Genomic DNA, 26,528 nt, shown 5'->3' on the forward strand with positions numbered 1-26,528 from the left:
TCTGCTCAACTTTAACATTGTTTCTCCTTTCCTATCGACTACTCTTTCAAAACACAATAGAAATCATGATTTTATTGTCAATGTTGATGTTACAGATCTGGTGAGTTAAAATTATTGTAAAAATGTAATGAGTGGTTTAAAATTTAGAGTGATACAGGGACAGCATGATACTGGATTAGGCTTGATTGAATTGAAGGGCTGTGCAATTCAACAGTGTGTTGAGCCTTGGGGACTGTTGAGCCTTGGGGAAGGTGTGTGATCTATTCACTTTCTAATTTTATTCTTTTTTTATTTATGCTTTACAGCATAATTAGAAAAAAGCATGTTCTGTTTGAGGTTGCATGGATAACTTTTGTGTCAGTATTGCAGAATTACAAAATGCATGTCATGCAAACCCTACACAAGTGCTGAAGCTATGTAGGGTTGCCAAATTAACTGTGGAAAAATAAGGGACACCTTGATAGTGGCCCTATGCCCAAGAGACACAAATCAATCGGAGGGGCAGGGCTAGTGTCTGGGCATGTTTTATGCTTCAATTTCAGAGTTCTCATCCGGCAACCCCCACCGGTTGCATTTTGAGTCCACCACGGCGTGGTACGGTAGACAGCTGGTGTCACGAGGCTGAGGAGTTCCCGCGATAATCTTTAGCAACCGCAGTTATAGGTCTGTGTTATAAAATCAACAACAGGTAGTGTTCCCGACCAAAGGATTAGTAGAAGAGCATGTGTTTGTCTCTTTTTTGAGATTTGTGTGCTGTGTCAGCACAGAGTGATTTATTTTGAAAAGTAACTGGATGTTATATTGTTATTTTGGTGCTTGACTTCCTGTCTGCGCGGTGCTAAATTCACCTGAATTGTTTCATTGTGCTCCGGCATCTGCCAGATATAGAAGTCCTGCTTATCTCTTCTGGAGTACTTGTAATTGCATAGCTTCAGTTCTGTTGAAGCTTTATTATTACCTTGTGGTAATAAAAAGAAGGTTGAATATTTTAACATCTTGTAAAGTCTTTATTTTTTCTCAAAATTACATGTTGTATTGATAAGAGTATTGATAAGTATCGGTACCAATAAGGAGTATCAGTATCGATAAAGTCCTAACAAAATACATCCCTACTCTCGACATGAATGTCAAAGGGAAAAAAGTCAGTAAGTATTTATGTAGGCAATAAATGATAAAGCTCATTTTAACCTTCAGTCTAAAACACCTCATGAAGGATGGGGTAGCCTAGACTTTGGGAGTTTAATGTCCGCCAATGTCCAATCTGTTAGTGCATTTTACTGCGTATGTATTGTATGTATGTATTTTATTTTGTCATTCTCTGTCATATAGACATCATAAAATTATCCAATTTTTAGTCCTACACCTTTCAGGGAACATGTGGTGGCCCTTGCTTTGGAGGATTAATTTCCCCCAAGAAGGTTGAATGATTCTCACACACAAACATGCCACATGCCGTCGAATTACATCCTCAGACAACCGTGGACTTGTGAAACTGCTAGAAAATTGATTTTGATCACAATGACTCTAAACACAGTATGACCTAATAACAATAGTACACAGTAGCCAACAACAGCTCAGTCTGTGGAAGTCTGAGGTTTCATGAATTGAGAGATTCCACCGTGTGCTCACCCTTAGTCTTGGTGAATGTCACTTCAGGACCGACAGTCCTACACAGGCAAGAGTAAAATACTGAAAAGTAATGGCTTGTACTTATCCCTGCTGACAGGACTGATCCCCCTTTGGTCCATATGCTGCAGGTGGAGCAGTCTCCATCATTACATCTGTATTTGGACAGCTTCGTTCTTTTTAAAGCCAAAATGCAACCTAGGCTTTTTTGTGGATGTATATGAGTCAAACCTTCATGGAAAATCGTAATTACGATAAAAGAGGCACTTTTAAGATTGACCATATTTTCATTTTCGGCTCAAACTGATTTTCAGTGGTGAGTGCTAGGGGCACCTTTATGCAAGCATGAAAATCACTGTTTTTAAAACACTAAGAAGGCTCAACACAACATGAAACTTTGCTCGTAGTATCACCAGGGTCTCTACACATGAACGTGAACGTTGAGAACATTGTTTGTGTACACAGAGTTTACTAAAAATAAAGTTTCTGAACAACTCACGTTAGCAGTAGCTACTTCCTCTAGCTGCCATCATGGCAGCCTCGGCATACTCGGGATCGACACGTCTGGGTAGAGTGTATGTTGTTCAGTTGAGCTATGTGTAGAGACCCTGGTGATACTACGAGCAAAGTTTCATGTTGTGTCGAGCCTTCTTAGTGTTTTAAAAATATACATTCACAAAAAAAGTCTAGGTTGCATTTTGGCAAGAGTTTCACTTTAAGGGCAATCTTGAGCTAGAGGTACTCCTAATGCAACACAAGAGAAAAACACACCATTTCTTTTACTAATCATGAACTCATTTGTCTTTCTGCCAGGCAGCATTTTTGAAAACACAAAAACTAGTTAGCTGATGCTGTTTGCTCTGTTTAAAAAAGAAAGAGCCAAAAAACTGCAAATATCTCCAATATTTGGTGTGCCTGTGCATTATATTTACTTACAGCAGCAGTTGTCAGATTTAGAATTACTATAGCATTATTTTAAGATAAAGGTCCTATTTGTAAGAAAAGTTTATTTTTGAATCCCACTCCACTTTGGGATGGTGGCGGGCCCTGCCTTCAATAACCGAACGTTAAGAAGTGACCAGTTGGAGTCACATGCTAAGCGTCAAATTTCGGAATGAGACTCAAAAATCTACATTTCTAGAAGCGTTTTGGCTAGATCTGGTATCAGTTTTGGAGCCTTCTTAGAGACCGGTCTATGATTGAGGAGTGATTTGGAAGTCATTTGGAAAGGAGTATTCTGTAATATAAATGGTAAAACTGACTGAATGTTATTTTTAGGATTTTATTTGTGTCGGAGCGCTTGAAGAGGTGTATTTCTTTGTTCTTTAGAGGAGCAGCTCCTGATCTCAGAAATATCCAGTAATTGTGCGAGGCTAACACTGCCTCACCATTAGGCATTCAAGCAAGCATTGGCAATACTGGTGACTTGTAAATGTATTACTCGGATGTTTCTGCATGGATGGCTTTTGTAATACACAGAACATTATGCAGATGAATGTGCCAGTCGTCCCTGTGAATAGATATGCATTAGACGACACAGACAGGCTTTTTTGTTTTGGTGGATGTGACTAAACATAGCTGAGAGAGCACTGCAGTGCTGCCAGAGACCAAAGCAACAATGTGGCTTTCCATTACAACTTAATTCATTTAGTTAATTTGCTGCACATAAAAGATAAAAATAGGGGATGTACTTTGGAAGAACTGGTCAATGAGGCAATGAGTCCAAAACTGGATTAAACGTGTTGGCTGAAAAGATTATGCTACAAAAGCAAATCAAATACACAATTTGGTGCACGGCCTATCGGAATATGCCTCAGTCCCCCGTGGCAAACAAGCACACAGAAGATTTTGGAAATTATAGTTAGGGTAATTGCAGTGGACATTGTGATTTCCCTGTGCGTGTGGTTTTATGTGTGTATAGAGGCATTTTTGCGAAACTGTGTGTGTAAACCATCAAGATTGGATTAGAAATTTTCATATCTTAGCCAAAGGGATCTGCCTGACACAAACTCTTATCTTAATCCTGTTTGTCCCAGTAAAAATTACCCAAACTGTGTTTGTTTTATTTATAATTACTCATCACCATCTCACACGTTTTCAATAGTTTAATTGTTGCATTTTCAGGTCAATGAGCTGTCAGTTACTTAGTTAAGACCTTTTTAAGTTTTTTCTGTGAGAACATGTTTACACTGAGCTTTTTTTGGCAACTAAGGCAACCGTTTAAGAACCCTTGTGACTGAGGACTGGCAGTAGCTGTTGACTGAGCTGTACATGAACGTGAAAGAACGTGAGATGATGACTGAAGAGTCAAGAACATGACTGGAAAGTTCACAGCCAGGCAGGTGTGAATTTGGGCAGAAATTAGCAGGTCTTGTTTCCACAAATAACCCATCTAACGCATGACTGGACCCCAGCCATCTGACACACAGTGCCGATGTTGGTCCAGGCTGACAATTTGCAAGAAACTCTCTCTGCTGTGTAGCCAGAAGAGAGGGAGAATGAAATGGAACAGATGTTGTAGAGGGATGGTTGATAAAAATCGGGGACATTTCTGGAATTATAACGAGATCCTTATTGTGATCATTGTTCCTTCGTTCATTTCCCTTTCATTGGCTTACTTTAATTAGGTTTGTGCTGAATGCTCAGTGTGTGATTGTTCTGTGTCCTTGATTTCATAAATAATTGCTGATAAGAAGTTTTGTAGATGATTCTGTGATCAGAAGTCGATGCAAAGTTTCTACAAAACTGAGGGGAGAAGTAGGTGAAATGCTCAGCCAGCATTTCTTATATTTGTGTTAATAAATTAACAAAATGTTTTACCAGACAAAGTTGTGTAATTAAGTCACTCTGCTCCCAAGTTGAATATGTTCTAGTTCAGTAGAGGAAACCCACTGGGGAGGCAATTTGTTCTTGTGTGCGCTTCAGTGTGTTACATTCCCACAGTAACTTAATTAGTGGACATTATTTTAGAAGCTTTTGTATTATTCAGAGAGCTGACAGAGAAATAGGGATACGCAGGGAGCAGCAGACCCTTTCCTATCTGTCTTCACTCAGTCTTGTTCGGCTCATGAACCAACTTCTGCAATGTTGCCCAGATTTATGCTATATGATTTAGCTTGATTTATGCCTTTGCGTTGACAATAAACGCCAAAACCGACACGTTCTAAGTTTGAACCTGATAACAGTGCATCCTTGAGCTTGAGGGGATCCTCTATTTTGCGTCAGTGGCCATTGTTGAGAATTCAGTTATTGAGATGGTTAAGATGGTTAGCGTACACATCCACATCAAAGTTAATTACTTTGTCTAATGATAGCAGTAGATGAAGGCAATAGTGTTGGTTCTTGCAGACAATTACAGAGAAATTGGTGTCCTTTTTTACTTTACACAAGTACTCACTGGCTGTGACTTAGTTCTACATACAAGTATGTCTTTAGCCCTGACTGCAGGTCATCATAGCTACAGTAAAACCCATTATTTTGAATATGCTACAACACTGGATTTACCGAAACCATGTCATAGCAGAACCTGACACCAGTGATGCTGTTGAAGCCAGTATACTGCACACCCATACTATGAGATCACCCTTGACTAGTTTTTGGGTCCTGTCATTTTCAGCCTAATCTGTGGACAAACTAAGAAAGATTTTTTTTATAACCCTTATAATAATCTGTAAAGTCCATTACATCCTGCTTGTCCTACAAAAAGATGCACTTCAGAGCAAGGAACCGAGCACCAAATGGACCTACCAGAGATGTCAAACAGCAACTTTCACACATCCTAAAATAACACCAAGCTGAACTGCTCTGCTCGCAGACTGATGGTGCTGACTCAGCATATCTCCAGGCTCTCTAGCTGTCAGAGTCCATCCTTGTCTCTGTCTCAGATTCTCTCAGCTCTGAGCTGTGCTTTCTCTGCTCAACTTGATGCCATAAACCAAAAGTTTAGCCTCCATCCCTATTTTCCAGCCTCGCTCACCCATCATCCCATTCCTTCCCATGCCCAATCAACTCAACAGACACACACTTGTGGAAATTGGTTGACTTATCCTGCCCGAGCAGCACACATCTTCCCAAAATAACTTCATACACGAGCACTGACCTCCTCTGCGCTTCCTTGCTCGTTTTTAGTAATTGAATTGTTTTGATCTTGAATGGGCTTTGTGTGAACAAAGAGTCTGTGTGAAGAAAGAGCGCCTCGCCTCCTCCTGGCTCTCCAAAGCCTCTTGGCTCTTTGAAATGCCGCCCCAGCCTCGACACACACCAGACAGGAGGATGCTGTTTGGAAAAGGCCAAGCCACCTGTTCTCGGGTGACAGGACAGCAGCCACAAAGGAGGTGTTTGAGTGTGAAGCAAGCACTTCTTTTAGTCAGTGAGGTGGGTGGAAAAATGATCTGAAACAGTGAGTGACAAGAAGTGAGCTGGTCAGGAAGAGGAATGCAGGGATGATGCATGATAAGGGAGGAGGGCAAATAAAATAAATCGCTCCATGAATGATGCATAGCTTTCTCTTTTTAATTTTGCTCTTCCGGGGAATTTGATTATGCAGGTAAACATCCAACGCTTTATAAGTGAGAAGGGAAATGGGACAGAGAGAGAGAGGTAGCGGGGATGATGGGAGGGGAAGTGAGTGTGTTGCTTTTTGCATGAAAATAGATTGGACTGCTTAGTAAGAGGGCATAAGGAGAGTGCTTTGGGGGTCTGAATGTGTGTGTGGCGACGATAAGCTTGAGAGAAAAGAAGGGGAAGCGAAATTGAAAAAATGAAAATGAGAGGATCACTGAAAAGTTGACAGGAGTTGTGTGTTGTGTATACATCACCACCTTTGCCTCCATCAAAAGAAAAGCCCTTACGTTGCTGATAAAGGGGCAGCCTCTAGGCCTCCCCTGTCTCTCCAGTCTTTCTCTGCCAGCTGCCAGCGGCGGCGCTGACTGCAGGTTTGATGTTGTGTTGAAGTGAAGGGGACTTCTGAGTAAGCATGTCAGACTCTCTGTCTCCACCTCTCTGGCTTCTGTCAGTGTCATCGTTTGTGAGAACAGACATAAGTCATACCCTCAGAATCGGTATTTGTCAAGAGGCATGTGTGAGAGAACTGAGAAGCATGTTGTGTTGTGCTACTCTTCTCTCCCACCTCTCTTGTCTGCTTGCTGTGGGCGATATGTCTTTTGTGTCTCCGGGTGATAAAGCCATTAATCACATTCGCTGTTTGCCGCAAGCACGCCACGCTGCACTCGCCACGAGATGTCTCAATCTGTCTGTCCCAGGATGCAACAGCAGATACAGTTCACTGGAGTGGAATGGGAGGCTCCCCAGCCTGGTGTTAGGTGTGTGTGTGTGTGTGCTGAATATTTTTTTGTGATCATACACAGTATGCAAAATATGTAAGATGATTTGAATGGATGAGGTCTCGTTCAGACAGAGAAGCACCGACAAATGGAAGTGCTCCTCTTTCATTGAGCGGGATGTCAGATGAAAGAGCAGGCAGGAGAAGACACAGGGTTTTAATATCCTCCATCGCTCATTGGCAGGCCTTTACAGTTTGAGTCTCCTTTTTAAAGTAATTATTAATGTTTATTATGTCCTTATGGAAATCTTGAGATGTTGTTGAAAGCTTCAAGAAAGCTTTTGTTTGTCTTGTACAGCTGAACACTAACATCAGTCCAAAACCCAAATAAGGCACACACACACAATTGGATGGAATTAAAAGTGCCTTATTGATTAAATGTTTTCTTTTTCTTATATTAAGTCATATTTCAATTAGTTTAAAAATGTGACGAAATACCCTAATGAATACCCACCTGTTCGAGCACTGCTGTACAGTACACTCCTTGTGCTGCAATCCATTGCAAGGTGGAACCTGACATTTCCGAGTCACTGTTTCCGACAATCTAAATGCATCTAACTGCATTTCCTCAGGAAAACATGGATGCGTGCAGCGAATGTGAACTTCACAAGCAACCACAGCAGTCGATTTAACGAATTAAGCATTTAAACAACGATGGGAGACCATGGGCTTATGCAGCGTGGTTGCAAAGAGCAGCATGTTTCACAAACACTGCATAACAGAAGGGATGAAAAGGTGAAAGGTTTTTGTTCGCTGTGTTCCGCGCCATACTGTTGTGATGTCATCTGTGTTTATATCGGTGAAGTCAGGCTTCAAGTTTTTTTGATCATTTTTCTACTTGGGTTTCCAACTTGGGTGACTGTTTCATTGGACTTGTTTTTTTTTTACAGTGGAGTGTTTATCACAATGGATTGCAGCATAAATATAAGACTTACTTCTTCCTAATCTGATGAAGCAACAATTAGTGATTTAGATGCCTATTTGATAGACAACAATTTAATCAAACAGAGGTCCTCAGCCACAATCAGACAAGGGTTCCATAAATTGAATTGTATGCACCTGGGCCAACAGCATTTTATAGATTAAAGGTTAATTAAAGAAAGTAAAGACTAATCAATAATGATTATGTTACAGCCCTATAATTGCCACATTTGAAAGGATTTTTCTTATCAGTATTTGCTGTGCACACTTTCCCCCCTTACCAGTGGAGACATTCAAGGACGCACATGGAAATGCACAGTACACATGCTTTTCCTTATGTAGGTGCTTCCTATTCAGTAATTGTGAAAGGTAACAGCAGCACATGTTAAAGTCAGGTGCTTAGCAGCGTGCAGCGTCACACTTGAGTTCCCACACTAACTAATGTGCGCTTATTTAGCCATCAATCTCCTTTAGCTGATGTCAGCTGGTTTTCCACAGCTCCACAGTCATACATAAGCAATAAGAGATCGTCGATCATCTCACGTTATGGCCCAATGAGGACCTGGCTGATGGTGACAGGAATGTAGATCTGGTTGGCTGAATGTTTCCCCCGCACAAGCTACAAGCTTTTCTTGGCAGCTCCTGAACCAGCCTCGGAGCTGTAATCTCCCTCTGGAGCTGATGGGAGAGACATTGTTCCCAGTTACTCGACCACTGTGCCTATTTAAATTTTGGTTCAATTCCAATTCAAAATTACACACTGACTTTTGTACCTGTGGTGGGCCACCTCCTCCATTCAAGCGAAGTAGTAAACAACAGCTTCAGACAGCAGTGTTCCTGTTATTTATCAGTGAGTGGTAAAGGCCACACATGATTAATAGAGTTGTGTCGGTGGAAAGATAGCTATATACCAAAGGTAATAAACTTTCTAAATGTATAGCCTGGTCACACCAAAGGCTAGGTTATTCCAAAGTAATAGAAATGTAAAAGCTTCAGAGTATCTCATTTATCTTTGTTGCACTCACTTATGTACGTGCGCAGTATTGATTTAAGAGTGCTGTCTTTGCAGAAATTTCTATGCATCCTTTAATGAAATGCTCTTATTCCTGCACTTTCCTGCTCGTCTTTTCCCTGCTGTATCGCCCTTTCAATCTCTGCCTGTCACTATTGCTCTTCTGTTTCCTTCCTCACATTCTGTAGGCACCCTCTCACCCCCCAGCACCACACACACACACACACACACACACACACACACACACACACACACACACACACACACACACACACACACACACAGACACACACCTCCTCATGCTTGCTCTGCTTCTTTATTCAATCATGTCTTCAGGCTCTTCTGTCTTCTTTCTTTCCTGTAAATCCTCCCACACCCACATCCCTTTCTTCATTTTGCTTCAGATTTCCTCTCTCCTCTACCTGTCACATCCATTCAATTCATTCTTTCCACACTTTAAACAATACTGATGACAGCTACTGACCAAATTTTTAATTGTTTCTCTCCATCTGTTTCGTTCTCATTCCTCTCCAGACTTGGACTTTCGCTACTTCTGGAAGTGGAGCGCCTTCGAGGATTACCTGCTCTTCTGCTTTGGCTTCACCGTTCTGTGTGCAGTCATCACATTGCTGCTTCTGGACTCGGTGGTGTTTGTGGAGACGCTGGGCTCCCTGGCCGTGCTGTTCGAGGCCATGCTGGGCCTCCCGCAGCTGCTGCAAAACTTCCACAACCGCTCCACAAAAGGCATGAGGTACAGCAGAGGTCAGAGCTTTGCAGAAAGCTCATTACTCACTCAATGTACTTACAGTGCCGTACAATGGCACACTCCCACAGGATTCTACCACATGGAAAGTACTCTCATTAACCTAAATGTTCACGGAGTGCAAGTAATTTATATTCCCATGAACAAAATTTGGTAATAAGGTCATTTTTAATCATTAGAGGCTACATGGAAAAAACAGTGAGTCAGGGTTTGGATAAAGTCAAAGACTGAATCTTTAACCATCTGTTCTACTGACCAGGGTAAATGCATTACCAATGACAAACAGCAGTGATACGATGATTTAAAAACAAATAATAATAATTTTGCATACAGTCCCTCCTTTCAAGATCAATATAGTAGGAAAATAAAAGTGGTACCCCAGGGTATGAAAGCACATTACACATTTTAAGGTTATTTATATGGTTTGGATGGTACTCAGGTTAAATTCAAGGTCACCTTGAATGGAAAGAAAGAGGCAGAAGGAGAGGGCAAACAAAACGCCTAGCTTGCATTCTGAATGTTATTCTTGTGTGTGCAAAGGTCAATGTGTATACTGATTAGCCTCTCAGGTAGAGGACTGTAAGATCAATTACACCCCTAATGGCACAGAACCTCATTCTAATTATAACCATTATTTCCTCATTATGTCTCTTGTCTGTCATCAGTGCAAAAATCATGTATACTGTGTGCGTGCGTGCATGTGTGTGGCCTAGTCACATGCTTTGCTGGTCAGTCATCTCTGAAAAATGCCCGAAGAGACAAAACAAAATATTTTAATTTCAGGACTTTCAGGACACAGGCTTTTTTTCCCGCGGATATTCTGGAAGTATAGAAGTCAGACAGAAGTTAACATGCACACAAGGGGAATAGGAGGATGATCCTAAAATTAGAATGTTGCAGAGCCAGATGGAATTAGCAACTCTCCCTGGAGTTGACAGCAGTTTTGTTTTCCAGTTCTTGACTCAAAATTCCTTCACACAGAAATTCACAATCACAAAACATATGTCTTTTCAGGGCTGCAACAAACCTATTGATTAGGTAGGGTATGGTTATAGTAAAGTAAATAAGGTAAATGATCACTTTATTTATCAAGAAATCATGTGTTTTGTTAAAGTGAAACTCTGGCCAGAATGCAACCTAGGCTTATTTTGTGAATGTATATGTATGTATGTATAAACCTTCGTGTAAAAACATGAACACAAGCATTGAGAACATTGTTTGTGTACACAGAGTTTACTAAAAAGAAAGTTTTTGAACAACTGATGTTAGCAGTAGCTTGTTACGCTCACAGTCGTCATGGCAGCCCTCTTGGTGTTTTAAAAATATCGATTTTGATGCTAGTGTAAAAGTGCTCCAGCACTCCATTGACAATGAGCTTGACCCGAAAATGAAAATACGGTAAATCTTAAAAGTGCCTCTTTCATCGTAATTATGCTTTTACACGAATATTTGACTCATTTACATTCACAAAATAAGCCTAGGTTGCATTTTGGCAAGAGTTTCACTTTAAAAGTCATCAAAGGCTATATCATGCCTATCACAATTTTCAAAAGCTCACACTGATGCCGTGAAATTGCTTTTGGCTGACTAACAGCCAGAATGTTATGATTTTCAATTCACTCTCACATAAAACAAAGAGTTGCAGCATCTCTCTCTGTCTGCACATCATCTGTGATTGACAGTAGACGAGAGGGTCAATCGTGGGTGGAAACCTCTCAGACGGTATAAGATGCGAAAATGGGTTGACAAATATACTTGGACCCACCCAAGTAATGTAAACAGTACGCATGTGGAACACTTTTATACATTTAATAGGCTACATGTAGGCCTATTAGTAAAGCATTTGTGGTTAAGATGCCCTGCTGGCAAGTCCAATAGTTCTTAAGGAGTTTGGTTCCAGACCCAGTGCTAGGTGAGCTGGACTACATCTATTTACTACAGCTCCACCACCAGCAAAACACTGTGGTTCTGTCCCTACCAGATAGGTGATGTTCCACATCCCAACTGTAGTTTTGCAGGCATTTGGTCAAAAATAAAAATCAGACTATTTAACATTTTCACCTCCTGATGGCGCTAAATGGAAGTTAGGAGGTCACCAGTCATTGCAATTCATCGTGAATGTGACATGAATGTCTGTGCAAATTTTTCATATTCACTTATCATTTACATTTTTTCATCTTGTTAGTCCCTGTTACTTTTCTTCACCATTGTTGTTTTGTCCTAGTTTGCTGTATGCTATTTCTTTGTTGATTCCCCGAAGTTTAAGAATTCCAAAGACATACTATATACTTCTGTACACTTTCACTGAAGAGGAGGTGAGAAGAGCCTTGATTTACGAGTGTACCTGTTTTCCCATTTAGCGTGACTCATTTTCACTTACTGCATCTATCCTCCACATACTGCGGTATTTACTGTACATCCAAATTTCTTCTTCAGGCCCCTCTCCATGTTTTGCACGGAAAATCATTGTGCATCCAAAATCAGTCAGGACTTTCAAAGTAGCTTTTACACTAAAATACACAGAAGAAAATTCAGTCAAGCCTGCACATATTTTGCCACACATGAATCCACAATCACCAGAAAAAAAGCTCTGAATGTACTCCAGTTTTGATGTCTTCGAGTAATGCAAGAGTGCACTGATACTGCAGTGTAGCTGATTTACTGTCTAAATGGCAGGACGTTCTTTCTTTGTAATATGACCCATTTCACATAAAGTATCCTCAGGGTGTATAACTGGGCTTGCACTTTCTGTGAGCACTCATTCAACTCAGAGTGAATATCATGCCAAGGATTAAATACGCAATAACACTACATTAGAGTTCTGAGATGACTGATGAAAGGGTGAGGGACATCAATTTGCTGAGCTCAGATCCATGGCAAAATCCCTGCATACTCAGTAATGTTGTAGTATAATACAAGCCAACATAAACAACACAGATGTAGGAAAATATTCTGCAATACCTAATGACACCTTTCAGAAAATACTGTCATTTCACCCTGGATATTTTCTAACCTCACTATCGATTTCTTTTTTAATTGAATGACCCTGCTGGGCTAAAAGAGCCCATTCAGCACTTCTGTCTCTGCATATATAACATCTTAATATCCTTTACCTTTGCCACGTGTACTTAAGGATTCTCCGATTACTTCATTTAAGGATGAACAAATTGTTTTCCAGATATGATGATGCAGCATGTAGTCTGCCCTTCCTCACATGTAATCCCATGTGAAACAGTTACTCGTGTTCAATCAGATTCCCCTGAGTCCTATTACTGAGGTGTGATGATGAGTCTATGGATTCATTTCATTATGGACTGCTCACCTTTTCCAGGTTGCACAAACGACGCCTTCATACAGACGCATGTTGTGGAAAACAGGTCGGAGAGAGAGAGAGAGAGAGACAAACACAGGCATGTTCAGCCGCACTTAGTGTAATTAAGCTTCATGGTCATTATCGATGCTTTGCATGCGTGTACGCACACTTTCACACTCACACCACTACTCCTGGGAAACCAAGGAAGGGACAGAGTTGAATGGAAAGATATAATAAGAGAGACAGTGAGAGAGAGGGGAGCAAGAGACAAGACTATGAGGTGTGGAAAAACCAGGAGGACGTGATGCAAAAGGAAATATATGGGAGAATGTAGAGAAGTAACGTTTGAAAATTAGCTCTCCCTCATTACAACCGAGGTACCCTTGAGCAAAGGCCCTGAATGCCAACTGATTCAGTAGTCATAAGGTTGGACTGTGGTTGTCCTGGGCAGCATCCAGGTGTGAATGTGATCAGTGCACTCGTGCAAAAAAGAACATTAATTTCAGTGAAATAGATCAAATAAATACAAAATACAGATTAAGCCCATAATCAATCATTGCTTTGTTAGCTTTTCTGATTACCAGAAGATAAAAGCATGGGTGCAGTGAAGTGCAACATGAGTTGCTGTCATTCTCATGAGTACATTTTGATTTTCCTCTTTGAGCCCATGTCGTGCTGATACAGGATGTCCGTCACCAACATAAAACATGCCTCGGCTCCTATGGTGTGGAGTGAGTGAGCCAAACTACAGTGTTACTGAGTGGATTTACTGTATTGCACATTTAGCCATCAAGCTTATTTCCATTCAAAAACATGCAACACTACTTGGAGCACAAGATACCTTTTAGTCAAAGAATAAACGTGTTTTTAGCTGTCCATTAGATATAACTTTATGGAGACGACAGGTTTTAATCCGCCAGGGTTTGGTCGTTGAGTGATGCTGTCGCCCGCCTGACATTTGAAAGCCCTGATTACTCAGGTTGAAGCTCCAATTGAATTTTAAAGTTGTGATTTGTTTTTATAAACAACAATGTGTTTTTGTGTGTGAGCGATTGCGCAGCGGTGCTGTCTGCTTGGCTGCCTGGGGAGCCCGCCTGGTTTTCTCTTCCCTCTCATTAAACTTTATCTATTTTGCCTCCTCTCCTGTTCTGCTCTCCCAGCTCTGCAGCAGAGCAGCCAGCCTTCACAGTGTCACTCAGCGACAGTGGAGGGGACAGTGAAGACGGCACTCTGCCTGTCGGACTAAATGAAAACTATGCAGACAAATATAGAACTGCTTAGTTTTAAAGGCATTCTTTACTTATTTTCTTTTCCCTGGACAGCTGCTGCTTCTCTGTCTTGCCCAATACAATTTACTGTTCTTTATCGTCATGACTGGAACAAGAGTAGTCAAACTACCTGCATTCAGTTGAGTCCAACAGAAAGAATAGCGATAAGCACCTGTCCCATTATTGTGCATGTGCTGCACATTCGGCTCCCATTCTCTCACTTTGTCGCTCAGTCCCACTCAGACCTTCACAGATAGCACCTTGTTTCTTGCTCTCAGCTCTTGGTAACACCCTACAAGCATAGCAGCCCATTGATGTTTTCACTTTTTGCTTATAGCAGCCATTACGTAGAGGCTTGGGACTAAGGGCATCCTCAGTATGGCCTTGGAGGATATTATACAGACACTGTTATGACCTCCAGGCACTCTGTGGCCTGTCAACCAGAGTTGTGAGTCTCAAAATGGGATCATGAAAGGAAAGTGGCTGCATACACTCACTGTGGGAACGCAGACATGCTTATGCGGGTATAATGTTATACTATCCAAGTCTAGTGTAGTTGCATGCCAAGTACAACTGTGGATGCTGGGGAAGACACAGCTAAGTCGCTAAGTTATAATGTTAACCTTTAACCTACAGACCACAGATTCAGCCGAATTTGTGCACGTAACATGTTATGCATCATATTGCCATATACGCCATATTATGTTCACATGATAACATGTTTATTACTTGACTTTCACATCAGGGGGTGGAGTGGGTGGTAGTTATGGGCTATGAGGCTGGCCAAGCAGGTGACTGCAGTTCAAGTCTGTGTTTTGACATTTGTAAGTGTGAAACCACTGAATATTTTTGATGGAATCCCATGTTGTTTCAACATGTGTAAGCTGCACACCACGGGATATATTTATGATGACCTGGGGACAATTTCCAACCATGTTTGTGGCATCAAAACCAGATGTTTTTAAGTAGACTTTTGGACAATTTCCAGCTGGGTTTGTGATGACCAAACAGGTATTTTAAGCCAAACCACGATGTTTCCCTCCACATAACCAAGTGTTTTTTGTGCCTAAACCTAACCAGAGTATAAGCACAGTGTTGTAATACGAGAGAAATAGAAAATTGAACATAAAGAAAGTTTAAATTCATCCATGATTTTGCAGAAATGTACATGTATATTTATTCTGGCCATTGGGTTGGAATGTCTTTAGTTTGGAAGGACTTTGGCCATAAACCAAATAAGCAATAATGCTGGGAAGCCTACCGTTTAAAACTAAAAAAGTATTTATGGAAAGAATAGATGAGACAATTAATGCAAGTATTCTCCAAAACTCTTAACTGAGGGTCGACTTAGAAAAGACAGACAGCTGGATATGAAAGCATTTCTCTGTGTGTCAGGGTATCTGATAGTATTGCAGTTCAAAGTGTTTTGTGCTAATTTGTTGTGATACTGTAACTATTTATCTTTTGAATTATCTCTCCAGCAGGAATGTCAAACATGCTTCCTTGGTGAACATTTTTCTTTTGTTTCCTATCCTTATAAATTAAATATCTTGTTTTTTGAACTGTTGATTTGATAAATCGAACAAACTGAGCTGTACACCATTTGTGACTACTTTAACTTTAGCTGTTTAGACTAGATTTTAAATATAACAACACAGAAATCCAACAGTAAATGATCCTTATTTGCAGTCCAGTTTTGAACGTCATGCATACATTTCATCCTTACATAGTAAAGTGAGGTAACCATTATATAAGGCAGTAGCTGTCACTGTCATATCACAATCCTGTATGTCCTGAGGCAAGAAAAGACAAGAGATTGTGTTATGAGATGTCACATTTTCTTTTTTTTGTACAATATATGGTAGGGATTTGGAAAAATTCAGCTTTGGTGTTTTGCTGTGAAGTCTTGTGGATGTACTTCATAGCTGTACTGTACACAAGTAAAGTAAGACATCATGCAAATCATGAGGGCATTTGGAATCCAATTTATCCAAATAATCCTTCCTTCACATTCCCATCCATAATGGCAGTGAACCTATGTTAATTGTCAAAGCCATGCTGGACCTGCTGCTTGGGATAAAACAAAAGCAGTGCCCCAGGAACACTGGTAGTAAACCACAAACAGTGCAACGGTGAAAAGCAGCATTTTCAGATTTTTACTCAGAAATGTAAAAAACATCTTGACCCCTACAACCCTCAGTCAGTGCTTTTCAGAGATAAAATAAAATAGCCACACAGTAAATGCTTTACAAACTCCAAGGCAGGGTCACTGCAGCATGTATTGTACATACTTTATATTGTTCTTGTATTGTGGCAGCATTGGTTTTGGATTAAGGCAGCAGATAAACAAGACATAGCACCATGTTTTGGTGTAGTGTTGATCAGCAGTATTCTCTAAAATTCAGCCAATTCTTTTGCTGCTAGCACCAATACTGGTGCTCCATCTTCATGTGTGGATAGTTTTTTATCCTCAACTCAGCTCAATGTCAAGGGATCCCTTGTGTCTATTAGTAGCCCTTTTGACTTAGAGATTCTACATTATCGCTGCTACTAAGACTCGCCTTTACGCTACCTTTGTTTATTCACACCGATCTCCTGGCATACAGCTACTGCAGTGTGGCTGGGGCTAATCTGTACATAGATTGTTTGTTTAATTCCTCCCGCAGATTATATGCTTATGTGAATTATGTTTTTATTACACAGTGATCTGAAAGACTTGTATGGTTTCCATTCCATCCAGTGATCAGCCACTGTTGTCTATACCACAGTATTTGCCTTACTTTGCACACTGAAAAAGGGCTCTATTTGAAATGTTTGTCAGGAATATAAACTATATCACAAGTGAGTGAAATTCTTTTCTTATTGACTTATTAAAATACCCTCTACAAGATTGTGTAGCCTTGCAGAACCTTTGTTCTCTGTACGCATTCATAATTGATTTTTTATTTAAGAAAAAAACAGTATAACGAATAGAGCGCTGTTTTAGATTACATAAGATTATAGATGGAATAAATATACTGAAATAGCCATCTCATTAATTTTGGCTTGTTTACAGTCTCCTAAAAGCATCTAAAATATCCTCAGGCAAACTGTGTGTGTTGCTCCTTCTCCTCACCTCCCCTCCGCTTCATTTGGTGAAGTAGAATCCATCTTTTTCTGGCAGGTTGGGAACTTTTTCGTTGTTTGCCTCAGTGCAATCGATCAACATGCATAATTCATAGTTAGTGGGTTAAGAGCAGCTCGGCTTCTCTCTAGCTGGGCCCTTTGATTTTCGTCTCTCTATCTGTCCCCCCTTGGGGAGAGCTACAGCCCTGCTGCTAAATCACCTCTCACACACACACACACACACACCCTCATGTGTGGGCGCACACATGTTTATACAAAGATTTGTGAGCGTGGACACACACATGCCAACGCACACACGCTTGGTTGACGCAAAAGAAGTGATTGAAGCTCTTTGAAGCTTTAAACATCATCCCCTGCTGCTCTGTGTGTCTCTTCCCATGGAGTTGTGTATTAGTATTATCAAGCAATTAGAGGACAGCCTAACCACCCTCTGGAGACTCTTTAGGTCTCACATACAAAGTGGGATTCCCCCATTTAAAGATTAAAGCCTGCACTTGCTTTAATTTATGATCAGGTGCTTATTTAGCGCTACAACAGTAAGGGGAAATTTGCTGTGCATCCACTGAGTCACAGCATTTTCTTAGCTATAAGAAATTTACCTCAAAAGGCAGAAGCATCTACATTACCTTTTAAAAGTTTGGAATCACTATCCACAAAAGCTCGATTCAGAAGATTCAGACGCCAGCAACATTTAAGAAGTCTTTTTCTATGTTTTTATGTTGTTTATGTTATGACTTGTAGGTCCTCAAATAGATTATTTTTTACAGAAGGGTTTGCAACAAAGCAATGTTTTGTACAGCAAGATCAAAATGCTGTACAATGGTTCAGCCATGGGGACATCAACTGAACAGAAGTTTTATTCATTTAACTATTCTTCTTTTGAAGTCAAAACTAATTAAAATGGAAGACAGAAAAACGCAACAGGTGATTACAATGATTTACCTGATGGCGTATCTTCACTAAAACCATTAATTATAGAGACAGTTTTAGTGTAAAGTGAACGAGTACATCCAGTTTGTTTTAGCTTAGACAGGAAACTGTTTCTTTATTGTGATTTCAGTGTTGCAGAATTTAGTAAACAATGTTTCTGCAAAAGTTGTATGACAGCTTTGCCATCCACAAGGTCACCAGGGTCTCTACACATGAACCCGAGCATTGAGAACATGGTTTGTGTACACAGAGTTTACTAAACTAAAAGTTTTTGAACAATTCACCTTAGCAGTAGCTTCTTCCTCTAGCTGTCGTCATGGCAGCCCAGATTTACTTGGTGATCGACATGTCTAGGTAGAGTGTATGTGGTTCAGTTGAGCTATGTGTAGAGACCCTGGTGATACTATGGGTAGAGTTTCATGTTGTGTCGAGCCCTCTTAGTTTTTTAAAAATAGCGATTTTGATGTTCATGTAAAAGTTCCCCTTGCACTTTCATTGAAAATGAGTTTGAGCCAAAAACGAAATTACGGTAAATCTTAAAAGTGCCTCTTTCATCGCAATTATGTTTTTACACGAAGGTTTGACTCACATACATTCACAAAAAAAGCCTAGGTTGCATTTTGGCGAGAGTTTCACTTTAAACCACTTAATATGTATATATTACTGTATTCCATTTCTCACCTTTTTAATTATATTGTGCATTTTTTACTACTGTCATTTTTTTGTTTTTTTTTGTTTTTTGCTGCTGTGGCAAACAAACAAAGGAATACTGGTTCTGATTCTGTTTCTGAACTTCTGGTAAACAGTGAGGAAAAAGGTCTACAAGAGAGACTTACATGAAAACCTAATGTAGGAACATTTCTGCCTGTGTCAGGTAGGCAGATTTTCATTGACAATCATGGTTTTTTAACAACATCCATAAGCCCACACTGATCCTTCTTTTGTTTTGATTGAAAAATCCCTAGTGTCAGAAATTACATTATGTGTGTTAAATCATTCTGGAGTTGCTTTTTGCAATTTTTGGAGAGCTAAATATTTTATCAGTGTCTGTCTGGCTGAGTGATGGGGCCTTAAGAAGTCCTCTGCTGCGGTATACTGTTAATGATATACAAGAACATGTCCTCCAAAATGACTGAAGCCATTAGATGCTGTTTCAAAAGTGACATTTAAAAATTCATTGGACAACTTTGCAAATTATTTGGGACACGAAATCACTAAATTGACCCCAACTCACTCATGTCCTTTTAATTCTCTCTCTCACTCTCCCCCATCCCATGTCTCTGTCTCTCTTTCTAAATGTCACTCAGCCCTGTTTCCTGTCGTAGTGTTCTGCTCGTCCACTCCAGCCGCTTAGAGGAGCTAATAGCTGGCCTGACAGCACTCGTTCAATACACAGCACAATTACTGCCTGGCCGACATACGGCCAAAGCCATCACACCGTGCAATCAGACCCCCACTCTCGTTTTCTCCATCCCTCTCCCCTGTCCTGTCACTCTCCTCCCTCTCTAGATTTATCGCCCCCCTGTCCGACCACATGGTCATCCATCTTTCATCATTTTCCTTTTACCCCCCTCCATCCTCCATCATCGATCTCTCAGCTCCCGTCTTTTCTTTCCCGTCCCTGAAGTACACTGTTTCACCGCACCATTTCACCCTTTCGTCTCACCTCTTGCAACTTGGCTCAGATCAAGGTGTCAGGTCAGTTGTTATCAACGAGCGACTGAATTGGGTCAAGGTGCGCTGAGTGCTTGTATATGTGCATCCGTGTATGTGTGTGTACTTTAGTGAGAAAGCAAAGCAAATCAGCCATTTCATGGTTTGCTTATGCTGTTTTTGTGCAAAAATAAGACAAGTACTGACTGATGTATGTGTGTGTGTGTGTCCACGAGTGTGTGACAGCGTGGTAGTCAGTCAGTCAGTCAGTCAGTCAGTATTCTCAATCAATACCACAATAACTCCTTCTCCCTGTGGACACTCAGAGCCTCACTCGGGAGCAACTTCATTTGTTTGTTCTGGGTCTTTCATCAGTTGTCGACTGAGCCACAACTCCCTGAGTAATGGTATCACTGCCAGATGGAGCTACGTGAGACTAGCATGACAAACAGAGACTCTAAAGTCTCTACGTGTGTGTGTGTGTGTGTGTGTGTGTGTGTGAGCGTGTGCGTGTGTGTTCCTGCAAGAGATGAATGACCTCAAACAGTTTTTTTGTCTCCATTCCGCTGCGTAGCTGTAGAGACCACGTTTGTACAGATGACCCGCCCTCCTTAATTACATTGTTAATGACTCATCCTCGTTAATGATGTTTGCTGTCTCTTGAGCAAAGAAATTAGCCAAAGGGGGGAGCAGAGAATTTAGGAGGGAGAAGGATGAAGAAGAGAGGGAGGGAAGGTTAGGAAGAGGCAGAGAGGGGAGCAGGGAAAGACAGACGCTGCGAGGAAGATGCACGAAGGTCAGAGAGCTGTGGAGAAAGACATAAAGCAGTTTAAAAAAAGTTGCAGTGTGTGCACTGAAAGGTGCATTTTTCTGGTAGGAATACAAACATTCTGCTCCACTGAATTCAAAATGTAATCTATATATGTAACTGCAACATTTTGACCGTTTTCCTCCTCTTTGACATTATTTACTCATAAGCAGGTCAAACCACATGAATGCTTGTACATGGTAATCTACTGCTTCAACACAAATATGGAAATATGATTGATATGTTTATATTGGGGAAATATGCAAAGTTTCTTTTTCAGTTTCTGTCTCAGATTTATATTACATCATATAATATTTCACTCTGCCTCTGTTACAAGGTTCGTTTTGTTTAAAAGTCAGGTAAAAGGGCTGTCACTCTGTCACTGTTGCTGGTGCTTTCACACCAAAGGTTTGGTACATTATATTATTCAATATTGGCCAATATTGAAATCATAGTAGTTCGGTAAAATTGTCAAAAGGAAGCCAAATTACTGTTATCAACTTATCGAGCACAGCATCTACACACCCAAATACAATGAGAGAGAGTTAAAATCAATTCCCTGATGAAGACAAAAAAGAAGAAGAACAATTGCAGCATGCTGTATTCCCTTCATGACGTCCAACCTGGGTAGAGCCATGTAGACTAGAGAACCACACATTTAGATGATTTGGACATAACGTTATTTTACAGCTACAGAGGAAGAAAACAAATTGCAATACCTGTTCCACATGAGTTCTGAGTGGAGAGAAAAAAACTCTATGAATTTTGATTTAATAAATCTTATTAAAATGTGAAACTACAAGTTCTCCTATCTTTGACAACTGTAGAAATTTTATCTGGAGAAGAGAACTATAAAAAAAGTAATCTGGTAATGTTTTGTACAGTTATTTTGTAAATAGATTCAGTGTTATCCCTCGACCCCTCGTGTGTTCTCCCATTCTAACACTTCACCCTACCCCTCCATCCCAACAGGACTGTGGATAATCCACCATTAATCGTGAACATGCTAAATGGAGGGTAGGGCTAAGTGGTAGGGGCAAGATGTATTGGGATTAGGCCTAAGGGTTGTCCCATTTCATAGGGGGAGATTTCAACCAGTACTTGTAACTACTGTGCTACTGAGCATGGGGACTTGGAAATGAGGGGTAGGGGTAAAAATTGGAAATGGGATTAAGCCTAAAATGTAGACCATAGCAACCTCGATGGGCTCTTTGTGCTGCTCTTTATTCTGTGTACTTCCTCCTGCAAACTATTTGCTCTAACGCAGCTGGTCTGAGACTGATGTAACACCAAATTTGTTATGCAAAATGCCCCCTCAGATTATCGCTCAGCTGGTTTCGTGTCACTCAGCACAGCTCAATAGAATTTTTCTCCATTGTTCGTTAGAGAAGTAAAAAAAACATTGTATATTTTACTGATGTGGGTCAGACAGTGCAAACACTCCACTGTATTATACAGCATGGCCTGTGCACTTCGAAACTGCACTTGCACTACTTGTGCACTTAGAGAATTTTGAATTGAAACAGAGCTTTACTGATCTAATATGTGATTTTTTTTACCCATGTTTAAACAGTGTCATGAATTTTGAAGAGAAACTAAAGCATTATTATTTCATTCCGTTATTGTAAATGTAATTTTTTCCCTTCAGTCGTTGTTTTTTGTTTCAATCTGCAAGCTTGCCATGTAAAAGGAATGTTATTGCTTTTGGATGGTTTGCAGTGAATGCCAAAAAAGGTCAATAACTTTATTCCCTTTATATCGAAGAGGAGCAGAGGAAAAACTATGACAGAGGCAATGAAAGTACCAATGACAATTGAATAGGACAGTGGATTAAAGGTTTCACAGTGAAAGGAGAAAATAAGAATAGAGATGAAACAACAAATCTGAAGTTCAACCAAGGTTACTCTTTCAGGGAAAAAAGCTAGTGTTTGTCCTTAAGGAATACAGGCAGCTTAGAGGGAGAGAAGTAAAAACATGATCATTTAAATTCTCAGTGAGACTCTGAGTCTTCTGAACAAGTGCCTCTTGGTCAGCCGAGAGATTCTTATTAAACCCTGAGGTGGGTAAGATGGAGGTAGGAGGATCAGTTGGACCAAGGAGGTAAAAAGCAGGGAGCTGTGTGTTGACTTAAACAGATCTCACATTCAAGATTGATCTGGTTTAGCTTTTGGTAGAAATAAATTAATGTCCTGAAACCTCTTCTCAGTGACAGCCACCACAGACACCAGTGACAACTGCAGGGTAAATAATACATCAGAGGAATGGCAGCACCAGTAGGGAAGAGTCACAGAGATAGCTGACTCAATTATGTCTTGCACACAGCAATACAAGTCTGCATACTTTAACCTCCATAGCTCCTAGTCATGCATGACTTATGAAGCAGAATTGATTAATTTGATTTAACTTTTCATTTGGAAGAATGTGTAATTTCTTCTTACAAAAGTGCAGCCAATATGCACATTCTTCCTTTAACTCATAAGCTGATAGATTTATATAAAGAGGGCTCCAGACTGCGACCAAATGGTCGCATTTTGCGACCAAAATTTGAGACAGTGCGACTAAATGTAAAATTTGGTCGCACTGTTTTTTGGTAAATTTTGGTAGCAAAATGCGACCAGTGAATATGTTTTTTTAAAACCAGTAGTGGAAGGGGCGAATCAAAGAATCTGGAATCTCTGGAATGACAGGTGGCAGGCCAATTTGTGTTAGAGGGGTAAGTGGCTAATGTGTGGATGGGGAGGGTCTGAAAGTTTGTTTTTTTTTGTAAATGCTTTATTTATTATTATTATTTATTATTTATTTTATACAAGGGTTTTAGGAAAGGTTAAATTGTGCTATAAATGTGTACAGTTTATTTTCATGGGGATTATTTATTTGTTTCAGACATTTTTGTAACAAGGAGAATTCATTCTTAAGAGCGAGCCACAAGGGGGGGATTTGGCATACTGACACTTGTGTATGTAATATTTGTAATAATAATGAGATTATTCACTAAGAACTCAGTTTTTTTGCCTTCAAGGAGGGTCCGAAAGTTGTTTCGAGCGAGGAAGGAGAAGGTTTCTCTTTCAGCGAACGAAGTCCACGATTCCACCAGATAGTGTTCGCTGCGTGGCGGAGCTGAGCTGGTTTTTCAATCTAGTCTGTGTTAACCTCCACCAGGTCCGCTGCGCTGTGTATTTGCTCCGTCCCAGCTCCAGCAGTCCAAAGCCCTCTGGAACAGATACGCAGGACTTAGGATATGGATGTCGGAGCACGACGCAGCATTTCAGCTGAATTTAGCACAGAGCAGACAGGAAGTCATGCACCGAAACAACAATATAACATCCAAATACTTTTCAAAATAAAACACTCCATGTTGACACCAGCACACAAATCAAAAAAGAGACAAATACAAGCTTTTACTAATCCTTCGGTCAGGAACAGTTTGTGTTGTTGTGTTTAACACATATCTATAACTGTGTTTCTGCAAAACTGGATCGGAGCTGTAATGCAGTGGAGATGTATCTGGTGGATTCTCTGGATTATTTTCTCTGGCAGAAAATACTGTTTTCGCGAAGAATGGCTGCGTGAATTTGACTGGTTAAGATCTCAGAGAGACAAATTCCATCAAATGCAAATGTTGCAGCTGATACCCGTAACATGTGGGGAACACAAAATGTGCAGGCAATGCTGGCACTACACAGTTAGAACATAACACATTGGTCAAACACAGTGCTAGTCTCAGGCGTGATATATGCCGTGACCTGTGTTCCAATGAAAATGCAACTGTCAGTTGCATTTAGAAGGCAAGAGGCTATTAATCAGTGTGCTGAGGAGGCTGAATTAATGTTTAAGTTTAGAGTACAGAGTTTAGTTGGAACCAAGGACCCAGACACACTACGCTGACATGACAAAAGCCAACTGTTGCATCATGCACATCGCCTGTGTCTTGACCAAAAACTTGCACTTGAACACACCACTAAGACTTAACATGACAGCCAACTAGCTTGTATGTTCAGTGCATTTTGAGACAAAATAACTCTTCATACCATGAGTTGGTGGTAGTCTGTATGACTGAGGACTGCAGATGTACAAACCTTTGTCATGATAAAGCAGCATTTGCATGTTATTTTCACACCACTCTTCTAATCATTTTTTAATTCTTTGGAATATCAAAATTGTTTTAACAAAATTTTGTCAGGAGAGGCCACAAATGCTGTGTGCAAAGTTTGGTGGAAATCAGTGAAATCGCCTGGGAGGAGTTTGCGACATTTCGTGGGGAAAAAAAGGGCTGAAATGGGCGGGGCCTATATCACAAGATTCAGCACAATTTAGTGAAGGAGTGGATATAATGTGTGACAAAGTATATGTGGTTTATAAGACAAAATGCACCTTTCTCGATTATAGCGCCACCTAGTGTTGGACATGGAGGACGACAATAGATTATACAATTGTGTGCAGGTGTGACGTATATTCCAAGTTTGGTGAGTTTTGGAGTATGTTCAGGCAGTGAAAAATGCGATCATTTGGGATGAAAAAGTCATCATTCAAAAAACATTAGGGACCTCGCAGGTCGAGACCCGCTCAGGCCCTAATTACCACCACTGACTTCCATTAAAAACAAAAAAAAAAGTGACCTGAACCAACAACGACAACAACAACGCCCTACAGTGACAGCCCATCAGTCCATCAGTCCATTTTGTGACAATTACCAACTCAATTAATAAGCCTTTATGCTGATTGCTTTCGAGAGGGTCCACGTGTGCAACGGTATTTAACAGCTGTACATGTATTGCTCTCCAGCAACGCCTTTGTTTGCAGTCTGCATAAGTTTAGGTCATTATTAACATTTTGATTTTGCATGCAGAGTCCAGATTTAATGCATTCCCAGGTATGTTGAATAATGATGTCCTCATTTCAATGCCAGGTCAGAATTATTTGCTGCAAATGTTTGGGTTCCTCATCAGGGCCCAAGGGGGCCCAGGGGAGACTCAGGAGTTGACATGACTCTGCAAGGAGAGCTCAAGGATATTACAGGGCAGATATCCCTGTAGTCATTAGGCTGCCTCTGCCCCGTACGCACACATCATCCATATCTCAGAGAGGTCTACTCCCCATTCACAGAAGGTCGTCTCATTCTCTCGCTTGGTTTTACTGTCTCTCTCCCTGCGTGCCAGCTAAATGCTGTTCTCTGCAGACTGTCTGTCTCTGTCTCTTTCCTTTCGTTTCTCCCTCAGCCCCTTGACCTTTACAGTATGTCTCACTGATGACTGATGGTCCTGCTCCGTCCCCAGGCTCAGTCATCCCTAATAAAAAGAACAAACTCACATTACATTCATGCCAATGGGACTTCACCATCCAGAAAACAAGAATAGAGAATGGAAGAGAGAGCAGAGAGACGCTGGCATCAGGGCAGAGACTGTGAAGGACAAGAGTTAAAGCAAAAAGACAGTAAATGAGTCGAGGCAGCGACAAAAAGTACAGAAGAGAGTAAAAAGAAGCGCGCGGCAGACGAATAATAGAAAGTGATGAGTGGAGGAGCAGAGTACATTCTATCAGCATCAGGCCGCTGGTATAGTACAATACTTTTATCCTCTTCAGTGTCTTTCTCTGTGACAGGCAATTCTTGTGTGCCTCTTCCCTTTGCTGTCTTACTTAGTGTGATCAATTGGTAGTTTACTTTACCTTGTTTATTGATTTCCATCTTTTATTTACCACTTCCCTGCTGTCACACAGCAGAAGCTAAATAAAGACCAAAACACTAAAAAATCAGCTCAACATTCACAGG

The 26,528-nt window shown here is 40.6% G+C and overlaps 1 protein-coding gene across 4 annotated transcripts in view; it reads left to right on the forward strand.

The window, feature by feature from the left end:
* The window catches only part of si:dkey-246g23.2 (solute carrier family 66 member 2), a 54,281-nt gene that overhangs the window by 21,435 nt on the left and 6,318 nt on the right, over positions 1–26,528 (forward strand). For all 4 annotated transcript variants that reach the window (XM_037106211.1, XM_037106210.1, XM_037106212.1 and 1 more), the window contains one exon: positions 9,435–9,651. In XM_037106211.1, coding sequence (XP_036962106.1) covers positions 9,435–9,651 — 217 coding nt within the window. The remainder of the gene's footprint in view (positions 1–9,434; positions 9,652–26,528) is intronic.

Source organism: Acanthopagrus latus, chromosome 8, assembly GCF_904848185.1.
Source record: "Acanthopagrus latus isolate v.2019 chromosome 8, fAcaLat1.1, whole genome shotgun sequence".
NCBI lineage: Eukaryota > Metazoa > Chordata > Actinopteri > Spariformes > Sparidae > Acanthopagrus > Acanthopagrus latus.